The 12,246-nt window shown below is 29.5% G+C and overlaps 2 protein-coding genes across 2 annotated transcripts; both read right to left on the reverse strand.

The window, feature by feature from the left end:
* Positions 1–411: 411 nt before the first annotated feature.
* On the reverse strand, positions 412–8,705 carry LOC100198702 (potassium voltage-gated channel protein Shal). The gene is made up of 4 exons (XM_065817509.1): positions 7,511–8,705; positions 7,205–7,367; positions 6,470–6,577; positions 412–789 (listed from the first exon to the last, which is right to left on the reverse strand). Exons 1-4 carry the CDS (start codon positions 8,602–8,604, stop codon positions 541–543), a joined length of 1,614 nt encoding a protein of 537 aa, XP_065673581.1. The 5' UTR covers positions 8,605–8,705; the 3' UTR covers positions 412–540.
* Positions 8,706–10,550: 1,845 nt separating this feature from the next.
* Positions 10,551–11,913, reverse strand: LOC136090798 (rhodopsin, G0-coupled-like). The gene has a single exon (XM_065817767.1). It carries the CDS (start codon positions 11,892–11,894, stop codon positions 10,980–10,982), a length of 915 nt encoding a protein of 304 aa, XP_065673839.1. The 5' UTR covers positions 11,895–11,913; the 3' UTR covers positions 10,551–10,979.
* Between the last annotated feature and the right edge of the window lie 333 nt (positions 11,914–12,246).

Here is a 12,246-nt window from a genome sequence, read left to right on the forward strand (position 1 = left end):
AGGCTAAGATTAAGAGTTTAAAAGCCAAAGCCTACACAAAATTTTTAAGACCAAAGAGTTAAATTTTGGCTTTACGTTAAGGCCAATTATTAACAGAACTGTAAGTAGCAAGAGCTGTGACAATAAAACCACATTTTTTAAAAATAGACTAAGGTTATGCACAGAATTCAACAAAATCAATAAGAAAATATGTATTTCTTTTTAAGACCAAGGCCAAAACAATCAAGGCCAAGGTCAAATTTTTCAAGGTCAAGACCAAGGCCAAGGCCAACAGTTTCAAGGCCAAGGGCTCAATTTTTGGCCTAAAGGCAAGGCCAAGGCCAGGACTAACAACTCTGCTATACGGTTTAAAAGGTATAAAATGCTTTTTCTACAGAAGTATAATTTGAATATGATATAATGAATATATAATTAATGTAATTATATATAAATTTATATCGCCTAGTGATAAAAAAAGATAAGCTGTGTTCTTAAGGCAAATACTATTTTAACTTTCGCTTATATGGCTGCCATTTCCCCATCTTAACATTAAACCTAACATTATATACTTATCTTATCGTCAATTAAATCAACAACAATTAATGGCTTAAGGTTTACTTGGTCTGTTTGTTCATTTATTCGATAATCTTCTTCATTTAAACAACGAGCATCAAAATTATCATCGTGTTTGAAAAGTGGCTTGCTTGTGACATTAGGTGAATGGCTTGTCTCGACACACGTCGTACATTTTTGGTACACTTTGTCAATGTTTTTTGTTGGTTTTATGTCTTTTCCGAAAATATGCAAATCCTTGAAATAAAAAAAAGCGTAATAAAATCAGAAAATAGAATGAATTACAGTTGGTATCGTTATTTATTTTTAAAAAGAAATACATAAAATATTAAGTATGCTATTTAAAAAGCAAATGAAAATTTTCAATACTTTATCAATTTCAATATAATCGCAATGTTTTATAAACATGTTTATTGAGATTTAAGTAATCTAGTTATAAAAAACGTTAACTGTATCACCATAATTTGAAGTGAAATAACACTTATATTACCATTATATATTAAATATATATTCAGTGCCGTGGCTTGTGGATTTGGGCCCCCTCTCCCCAAAACTAGCCATTGCGGCCCCAATTTTTTTTTTTTTTCTAAAAAAGTGGATAAATTTTACAGATTAGGGGAAAGGCGCCTATGATGGCATAGCGCCTATGATGGCATACCGGTCATATTTCCATTAAAATTGGTTTTGGTAAAAAAATGATTAGACCTACATGACTATACTGACTTTACATTAGTTTTAGTCCAAAAACGTCCCTTGTGCACAAGTATTGTTTTTATAATCAACAAAAATCGATTTTGGGATGTGCTGTTGTAGTTTTGTTTCCTTCATATATTTAAGATTGTGATTTTACTATTAACTGTGCAGAAATGAAATTTTCATGCATTTTATATTCAAGTTTTGTGCATTTAGTGGAATAGTTACTTTAATTTTATCTTTTGAACATAGCAGACACAGCTTGTTTTAATGAAAATGATGACTTTTACCCATGATGGCATACTGACGAGTTGGGGGTGTTGAAATATTGACGAGTTGGGAAAACCTTTTTTTTTATAAGAAAAACTTATTTTTAGGTAAAGTTAATAGAAAGCGATGCTCCAAAATTTTTTTTTGGTTCAAAAAATACGTAAAACGCAATATATCCTATGCGCATGAGCAAAATTTTACAATGCTGGTATGTAGCATGAAATGGTAAATTAAGATGGTTTCGAATAATTTCTGGCTTTTCTGAGGAAAGACTCTAAGGTTAAATGAAATCATTAAGTTACCCTTGATCCTAACTAGCCCCATCCTCCCCTATGCCATCATAGGAGCAGTGGTTGCCTATGATGGCATACTTGTGCTTTTTTTTACAATAGGAATAACTTATAAAAAAAATAAAACTGATGAAAACTCCCAGGGTAACTATTGCTCTAGATGTAACAAGGAATGTATCCATATCAAAACTTTTATTATTGGTCTTCAGGATACTGAATAATGACGCTTCAAAGATATGTATGCCATCATAGGCGCCTTTTCCCTACTTCAAAACAGCTGGGTACCTGACATATTTTAACGTCGCCGTTCATAAGACTAAATGCAATCAAATTAACGCTTAAATTCAATTAGATATATTTTATAATTGTTAAATTGATATAGAGTTACTAGTGAAGAGTTTCTTTAACTACTGTAAATGCATTACGCAGATAATAGAAGTACGTCGCAAACCATCAAAAAAAGGATTTGCGACGTGTTTTCATGCTTGCAAACTCATTTATTATGCCTTCATAACTTAATGTTCTTGCAACCTCGTTCTCAATAGACAGCAATGCTAAGGAAGACAAACGTTCATCGACCATTGTTGACCTATTTAAAAATACAAAGAAATAAAGCTACACGTATTTATGTATAATGAAGCAAGATTATTTATACTAACCTATGAAATGTTTTAATTAGTTTTAACTTGCTGAAGCTACGTTCTGCACTTGCAACAGTAACTGGTAAAGTAAGAATGATTCGTAATGCAATAACTAGATTGGGATAAGTTTCTTGCAGCTCTTCTTTTTAGATGTAGTTTAGGAAGTCATATGCAGATTTTAGGAGATCATTTTTTTCCTCCTTTATAACTATGACAAAACGTTTTAACTCCGATTCTAAATCCTCAGAATCTATATCAGCAAGCTTTATTTGTAAATTTTTGCAATAAGCAGACAGAAAATTTTCATTACAAGCTTTGATAAGACTCTCAGATCGGTAAAGAAAGTCATAAAGCTTTGTGACAATGCTGATCTGTTCAAAACGCTCTTTTACTGATGCAATTGACATATCAATTAGTGGCAAAAAGAAATCTGCTTTATACTGATGTTCAGGTTGCCAAGTGTGATCAGCACACTCGTATAAATAAATCGATTTTTTTTTTCGTGAACGCACCATCGAAAAAACCTTTTCAATACCCAATACTTCTGCGATTTCTGATGCCTTAACACGTGCGTCAGAAAATCCATTTTCACGATACTCATAAAGAAACGCTTTTGTTGCATTTATTTCACTAACTAATATGTCGAGAGAGGTTGCAGAAGATTGAAGCAGCTTACTTGATTTTTTAATTTGAAATAAAACGTCATACCAAATAATGATTGATAATAAGAAAGGCCACGTTCTAATATATTCTGTCAGCGATCGTACTTCTGTGGCTGTTGCCCCATCTCTTTTTTCTAAGGCATGTTCTTCCAATTTTTCAAATGCCTCTATGATTTCTTTTAAATAGAAGCGAAGTGGTTTAACACAGTTTATTCTACTTTCCCATCTGGTATCTGATTGTGGTTTGACTGAAATTGCCACGCATGATTTTAAAATTTCCCATTGAGGAGGAGACGATGAAAAGAGCGTGTATAACCTTGAAAGAACACCAAAAAAAGAAATTGCACTGATGGATGACAGTGCACCATCAACAAGAACAAGATTGAGTGAATGGTTAGCACATGGAACATATAAGGCCTTAGGATTCATTTCCAGAAACCTTGCTTGAACATCTTTTACTTTTCCTTTCATATTAGCACCATTATCGTAAAATTGACCTCGACAGTCTAAAATATTTAGATCCCAATTTTTTTCCTGATTTAAAAATGCATTGAAAAGCCCTTTTCCAGTGGTATCATTTACTGTGAGATACCTACTCCAGGAGTACATGTTACTGATCGCAGAATAATGCTCATTTGTTTTTTGTGCGAAACGTCTGGCGTACAATCTAAAACAATAGAATAGTATTTTGCCTTTTTTACCTTAGAAAGGTTTTTGGATTCAATCTCTCTGGCTAAAAGTCTAATCAACTCGTTCTGTGTGTCATTGCTCAAGTAGTGCTCCTTGGTTTTTTTGTCCTGAATTCTTTGCATTAGCTCATTGAGAACGGTATCATACTTAGCCAGTAATTCAAACACCCCAAGAAAGTTTCCATTGCTCTTTGAACCAATGGCTGTGTCTGAACCACGGAATGCAAGATTTCTTGCAGAAAGAAATAAGGTAAAGTCTAGTATCCTTTCTAACACAGCCCTCCAAAATATCCGCTCTTTATGAAGCAGCTTTTGTTGTTTTTCGTCTATGGTAGCTTGATTTGCAATGCCTGCATTACCAAAATTGAGGAAAAATAAATTAATTAAGAAAAAAAAAGTGACAAAGCATTAAATTAAAGAAAATATCAGTTAACCTTTTCGTAAAGTCGTCCATTGTTCAAAGCACTTGAAATGTGCACTGCATGTTTCGTGTTCTTTAAGTTTTTTTGACAAGCCTTCCCAAGTGTTCATTCCTTGCCGTAATGTTGAAGAAGTTATCCTAAAAAGTTTGCAACAAAAACAAAACACTTTATTGCTGTTCAAAGAATATATGAGGCATGTGCGTTCAAAGATTTCTCCATTCTTCATCTTGCGGTTATAATAATTCAGTGAAAATCGTCTTCTTTCTAAATTGTATGGAAAATCAATTTTGATCTTTTTGAAACCACGTTTAACAATGTTACACCTCAGTGCGTCAGAAACATTATCTGGCCAGTCAGAAGAATCATCACTGAGAAAAATAGGCGGACGTAGACTCGCATATCAACCTATCTGACGTAACCATTTGACGTAGACTCGCATATCAACCTATCTGACTCTACTCTAGTATTCAAATAATGACAATCAGAGTTATTTGTAGTTTCTGTTGGTATCGAAACACTTCTAGTCTGAACTAATGGTTTCAAAAAATGTGTTAGCTTGGGGTGATTTGCGATTTCCTCCCTGGCTGCAGCTTTTTCTCTTCTCTTAGTGGCACCACTTTTCACTTTTTTCATACTAATAATTATATCGAAATATAGTTATAAATTTTTGGAAACCTTCATTGTTTTTTTTTTATATATAAAAAACTAACAACGCATAATAATAATAATAATAATAATAATAAAAATAATAATAATAACAAAAAAATCAGTTCAATGATAATGGCCTTATAATCATTTGAACTTTAAAATAAACAAATGCTAAGCGTAACAGTTTTCCAATGCTATACATTTGTTTCTTTAAAAACAATGAGTATGATTTAATTGAAACAAATAATAGACTTTTTATTTCATAGTATTAAAGCAAAAGTAATAACATATAGCTTAGTAATAAAATAAATTATTACCAAGATAAATTGTGAATCGCCAAAAATAAAAAACGATTTATAATTTATAAATAAATAAACATTGAAATATGTAATCTAAATACAAATAATAATATATTCGCACCTAATAAAATATGCGAAATATTTCTTCGCGCGAGTGGCTGCTGCTTAATGGTTTCTCTTTATAATGGTTTGACATATTTTAATAAAGCTCGCGTTTTTCATAAAATTCGGACCTCGGAAGTTAAACATTTTTTTTCTTTTTTTTATACATGAAAAATATTATTGCTTTTTTCACGCTTGCTTAATTTTGGTAATATAGTGTTTAAAAGGCCATGTCTTTTTACTAATAGTAACAGTAACTATATATATATTCAAATATTCTTATTATAAAAAATACAAAAAAAAAATTTCAAATTACAAAAAGGGCCCCTAAAAATGCTGCCCCCCCTCCCAGTTGGGGGGTGTGGGGGAGCCTAGCCACGGCTCTATATATATATAATGATCAAAGTATTTATAAAACAAATAATCATATTTAATGACAATTTTTTTTGTGTGTTTATTCAGTTTATTTAATTCATTCATTTTATATTTTGTTACATAATTTGTAAAAGTTTGACATTGACAATTTGTTGAATTATTACAAAACGTGTGTGACTATCAAAAAATAATGTGCGTAGTGTTGTATTACTTTATAGTATAACATAATGTGCGCGGTGTGGTATTTTATCTTTACAGTCAGTATATTGCTTTATATTTTTATTACTTGTGGCATTTTCATTTGGCATGTATAATGGAGTCTTATTTAATTGTTATGTGACACCATATATTGTGACAACAATATATGATGAAACATAATAGTTTAATAAGACTCAATAACAACTTTGCCATTTTACCCTGTTACAATTTCATTATGTCACAACATTTTTTAACTAGTTTTGAGAATATTTTGTTATTTAAAACATATTTAAAAACTAAACACACCAATAATTATAGATGTGTTTAAATAAAACTAGTTGTAAAGGTTAGATTATAATCTAACCTCTTAACGACTCGTTACTGATGACGGTTCTTTACAAATTAAGTTATTAGTTGGTTTAAAATTTGGTTCAAAGTTTCACATAGTTTTAAATAAAAAGAACATTATACTTCAATGTATCACTTTAGCTTATAAAAATCTTGATTTTATTTCACATGTCACATGAAACGCAAGTGCCTAATCAAAACATCTAAATTGAAAACTGTTGAACAATAATAAAATTTTGATCTTTGTTTAATACTTCTAGCAATATAAAATATGCGTTACCATTAACGATGTGTAGGCTTTTGAAAGGTGGTTTATTCTTTCTCTTGCCATGTTAGCGATAGATGAATCAATCTCATTATTTTTTTTTTCGAAGCCGTTTTTTAATTTCTATTATAATTTAAAAAATATTGTTAACGTTTATTTCAAAGCAATTGTAATAAACTTAAATAAAAAAATTAAACATAATAAAAGAAAAAAATGAATATAAAGAAATATTTGAAAAAAGAAAAAGAAGTAAAAAAAATGTTTGACGGAAAGGAATAGAAAACATTAAAGGAAGAAGAAAAAAAGTAGAAAACATTGGAAGACAAAGCTTGCAATTTAAAAAGATAGGAATATAAAGGAAACATTTAAAGAAGTATATAACATTAAAAGAAAAAAAGAAAAAAAGAAGTAAAAAACTTTAAAAGAAGAAGAAAAAGAAGCAGAAAACATCAAAAGAAGAAGTAAAAAAGAAAAACAAAAATGAAATGTAAAAAAATCAATCATCGGTGGACAAAGATATAAAAATAAAGAACGAATAAAGAACTTCGGAGGATGACATTTACAAAGTAAAAAAAAATCAGGGCGATAAAGAAAACGTTGACGGAAGAAAATAGAAAAAAAAAATGACAAAAGGAAAAAAGAGGGAAAAGAAGTAGAAAAAATTGTGAAAAATAAAATTAATTCATATTTTAAAATATGTGTGTGCAAAATATAATCGAATGCATAAATAACCACAAAAAATATTTTTACAAGATCCGCAATCCTATTGTCTGATCTTTGATTACCCATATATATTTTACTGAAGCTGTTAACAATGACTGGGACCGGCAATGCAATTACAAGAACACCGCAAAGAGAACACACGCTTCCAACAAGTTTGCCCAAAACTGTTTTTGGTACCATATCACCATAGCTATGTTAAAGATATTTATAAACTAATAAAATATATTAATATATAAATTTACAATTTTACTTAAGGTAATATTTTTTAAGATTAAAATATTTGCCCTTAACATATTTACCAAAATAATATTTTGTTCAAAAAAATAATTATACCCTAGCGTCGTCATTGTTACAACAGTATACCAAAAGCCTGCTGGTATGCTTGTAAAGTGAGTGTGTTGTTCATCTTTTTCAATGTAGTAAATAATTGTAGAAAATATTACCACTGCCAAAGATAAAGAAAATAATAAGAAGCCTAACTCTGACGCACAGCTCAACAATGTGCAACCTAAAATTCGTAAACCTTTTGAATGTCTTGAAAATTTAAAAATCCTAAATACTCTAAAAACTCTGAGGCTGATAAATGCTCCACCAAAAACAGTTTTTGTTATAAACAAACCAATAAAATAAGGTAAAACAGCTGCAATGTCAATGATACTAGCAACACTTCTTGCATGTAATAACCTGTTAGGAGCTCCGTATAACCGAGCAAAATACTCTGCCGTGAATACTACTACACAACATGTCTCTATCGCGAAAAACAGGTCTTTGTATTTCTTTCCGCAGTTAAAACCTTTTTCACACTCAACTGTTTCAAATACTGTAGAAAAGACGCTCAACGTAATGAATACTCCAGTTATGTAATAAAACAGTTTTCCAATCCACGTCAGTTGAGGATTTTCTAAATATTTCCATATTTTTTCTCTGAAAGTTAGTTTTTTGTTAGAATGTTTAATTTTTATACCGACGCTTTTATCAAGGACATTCTTTTGCATTAATTTCATGTCATTTTTCTTGCTCCAATACGCGTTGCAACAACATTCTGCCATGTCGCAAGTTTTGATTCCAAAAAACTCTAGCTCTTTTTCAAAGTATTCTGCGCATTCTTTTTTTGGACAGTGCAACTTACCTGTGCGGTAGTAATTTAAAATAAACCTAAATAAATCTGGGTCACAATCAAAATAATATTCCTGATTCTTTTCGTCGTAAAAATACTTTTTATCGCTGCCTCCAAGTAATGTCTTCTGATGGTTAAAGAGCGTGTAATCATAAGTTTCATAGCGGCGACCAGACACGTTAATGGTAACTTTTTTCATAGGAGGAACAACGGTTGTTGAAACATCTAACTTATTATTTGATAACGGGGCCCAACTAATAGCTGCTGTGCGCGCGCACATTACCCACGCGCCAATATCTTCCGCTGACATTTCTAAATGATAGTTTTGCTAAAAAAAACTTTAAATGCCAAAAAACTTTGAACGACGAGAATTATAACAAAATGTTTTAGAGAGAAAAGTGAATGTGAAGAACGTTTATTTTGCTTTTTTATGTTCTATTAATAATTTAAATTTAAATTTTTTGTGTCTTACTTTTAGCAATAAAATTTCTTCGAAAGCGTGTTAATTATTAATGGCAAAAAAAAGATAAAATGGTTGTTCCTGTATTTCACTTATAAACGTTTAATTAAATATTCTCATCAGAAAAAAAATGTTTGTAAACATCTAAATTTCTTGGTATTCAACCACCAAATAAATTTTAGGTAACCACCTAGTGAATGAATAGCAAAAATGTTGAGGATTTGTTTTTGTAGAACGTATTAACAATCTGTTTTACAAAAGCAAATGAAAAACAAAACATTTAAATTGAAAGGTGAAAAAAAAAGGCAAATTAAAATCTATTAAGTTATAAAACTATAGAAATCTAGAGATTCACTTTTACTGATTTTACCGCATTAAAACAGAATTAGTTAACTTGAAAATAAAAATAAAATTATGCATTTGTAAGTTTCAATATTTGCAACATTTTTTTTTAATGATTAAAAAGTGCGTGCATTCAATGAAAGATACCTGTTCATTAATAGAGAAGAATAGGTGGCAAATGGAAGGACATTATTACCAAGTTTTCTTATATTGAAGTTTTTTATTATTAAAGTTTATTTGTTTTGATTTTTAAAGCTTACATAAGGTAACTCGGTAAGGTAAGGATTTTTACATTTCTTTTTTATCGTATTGTTGATAACTTTTAATTGACAATAAATACTTTAAAAACCTAGATGAGCCTAATAAAAGTTTTTGTTGTCTTGTAAAGCTTGAAACATTATTTTCAATGACTATATTAATAGCAATTAATATAGTTGTTTTATATAACAGCAGCATTTTTTGTGGATGCTAATATTCCAAATAAATATTCCACAAAGCAAAAATCTAATGACAAAGATAAACCTAATGCTAAATTGTTAGAAAATACTCAGTGTGGCTTTATTAATAAAATTGTCAGAGATTTTATCATAAAGATTTTGAGAAGTGATGGGCGCAGTCGATGTTATATTACCCTATTTGAAAGTTGTTTTGCACTTCTAAAATCACAGAAAAATAACAAATCTTATGCAATAGTAGTATTATATCTAATACATAGTAATACTATAACTGGAATTCCGTTTACAACAACAAACAGCTTACAACTTTTGCACACAGCAATAAAGTTTACAGCCTTCACAAACATAATATTAATGTGAGGTAAATTTTTTTCAATTATTAAAGCGCTCCAAGAAGTCTTTATGGTCTTATCGCAGAGCGCCACAAAACAGCATTTAACTTGGAAGTACAGGCCTCCTTCCTTACCAATAATTCATGTATGACCAGAGCGGGCTTCGAACCACGGACTACAATTTGAAATCAGTACTCTAACTACTAAACCACGTTTTTTAAATTTGGATTTGCTAAATTTGGTGTATCTACTAATAAAATATCTTTGAATATCTTCACTCTAGTTTATATATACTTTACTCCATCCAGGTGATTTTCTTAAGGATCCTAAAAATATTTTAATTAAGGCAGCCTATTTTTGTTTATTAGACAACTTAAATATCAAGAGAGAAAGTAAAATGTGTTTTTTTTTGTACTAATAATAACTTCAATCTCAAAAAAAAAATTAATTTTTGCATCATCTGGAAGTTTAATTATTTACATATTTAGCAAAATAACTGTAATATAAGTTGTTATTTAGTACATCGAGTAAAAATCTTTGTTTTTTAAGAATATAAAACACAATATTTTTTTATTGATTGAGGTTTCTAAAATTTTTAAATTGATATCAAGTAAAAAATTAAAAAATAAGAATTTAGATTTCGACAACTTATAATAAATTTGTGCATACATTTTTTTGACGTTACTGGTCAGTTTATTACATTGTGATTATTAATATGAACCAATTGTTAATACTATTATTAACTACATATTATCCAACAAAACAATTTGATGCGCGCCATATGTGGTAACCACACTCAATTTATCGAACGGCGTAATTGTACACCATAAATAAATATGGTATTTATAAAACTTAAGTGGCATAAGTGTTATAGCCTCATGTGATCCATATGTGGTTACCGCTTAAGTGGTATAAATACCATAGTCACAAAAGGCCCACATTTACGCCATCCTGTAAATAGAGTGTGGCTACCATTTTATTTGTAATGATAGTGCAGTTATAGATCTGTCCCAGTAGTAACATTTTCATAATAATTATTTTAAAATGGTTAAACAAGCGAGACAAGCAAGACAAGCGAGGTTCTTGAAATAAAACTTTAACTACTAGCTGTGTCTTTTATGTTTCTTATAAAATAACCAATCACATTAATCTTACGTAGATGCTTTCGAAAGTACTTGTTCATATAACAGTTTGTCAGCGCATTTAATATTGCCGAAACCTTAGCAAACAATGCGCATATAGTAAATATTAAACTTGGTACTTTAATACTTAAAATTGATAGCAAGGTTGCCCCAGCATATGGCGTCCAAACTACAAAGTAAGCAACAGCCGACCATAAAAATAGTTTTATGTAAACCCTTTCTAGTATCTCTCTTTGTTTAAGTGGTTGATCTTTTTTAAATATGCTTTGGTTGACCACTGTTTTTTTTGTTAAGCTGTATGCAAGTATTAGCATAATGACGGGTAAAATGTAGCAAAATAAAAAAACAAATAATAAATATGACAATGAATCTGGTTGGGTTAAATTCCAGTCTAAAGAACAGCGTTTGTAATCCAAATCTTCTTCGTATGTTGACCATCCAAGTAAAGGAAAAGACGCCCACATTAATCCATACATATAACAAAAACATAATAAAATTGTTCTGAACTTCTTTGTTTTACAATATTTAATGTAAAAAAAGGGGAATTTCAATGCAACCATTCTCATTACTGATATAGCAACAATCTGCAAGCTATTTGAAACTGTTATGAAAAATGTTAAAAATGCAGCTCCAGTACAAACGTTGCTCTTCTTTGTCAAAACTATTTTATGTAACACAAGTAGCTCCGAAACAAGTCCAATCAATACGTGAATAATGTCTGATGTGGAAATACTGAGAATAAACAGATTGGGCAATTCGATTACTTTCACTTTCTTTTTTATAATGTAGCATATAATAGCATTTAGTGATGTTGATAAGATAATTATTACGATGACAAAAAATGTATACATAGTAGATAAAATCTCCATATTTTTATACTTTGTTATATATCTATATATTGATACTTCTAATATATATATATAAATATATATATATATATATATATATATATATATATATATATATATATATATATATATATATATATATATATATATATATATATATATATATGTATATATATATATATATATATAAATATATATATATATATATATATATTTATGCATGTATGTATGTATGTATGTATGTATGTATGTATGTATGTATGTATGTATGTATGTATGTATGGTATGTATATATGCATGTATGTATTTGCGTTATAAATATATATATAATGTATGTATTTGCGTATGTATTTGCGTGTATATTTGCATGTAT

Source organism: Hydra vulgaris, chromosome 14 (assembly GCF_038396675.1).
Source record: "Hydra vulgaris chromosome 14, alternate assembly HydraT2T_AEP".
In the NCBI taxonomy this organism is placed as follows: Eukaryota; Metazoa; Cnidaria; class Hydrozoa; order Anthoathecata; family Hydridae; genus Hydra; species Hydra vulgaris.

Coding starts and splice junctions, on each gene's coding strand:
- LOC100198702 (XM_065817509.1), bottom strand. CDS start 8,604: ATGTCAGCGGAAGATATTGGCGCGTGGGTAATGTGCGCGCGCACAGCA. Junction 7,368..7,510: donor GTAACAATGACGACGCTAGG/GTATAATTATTT, acceptor TCTTTAACATAG/CTATGGTGATATGGTACCAA. Junction 790..6,469: donor AAGCCTACACATCGTTAATG/GTAACGCATATT, acceptor TTTTATTTCAAG/GATTTGCATATTTTCGGAAA.
- LOC136090798 (XM_065817767.1), bottom strand. CDS start 11,894: ATGGAGATTTTATCTACTATGTATACATTTTTTGTCATCGTAATAATT.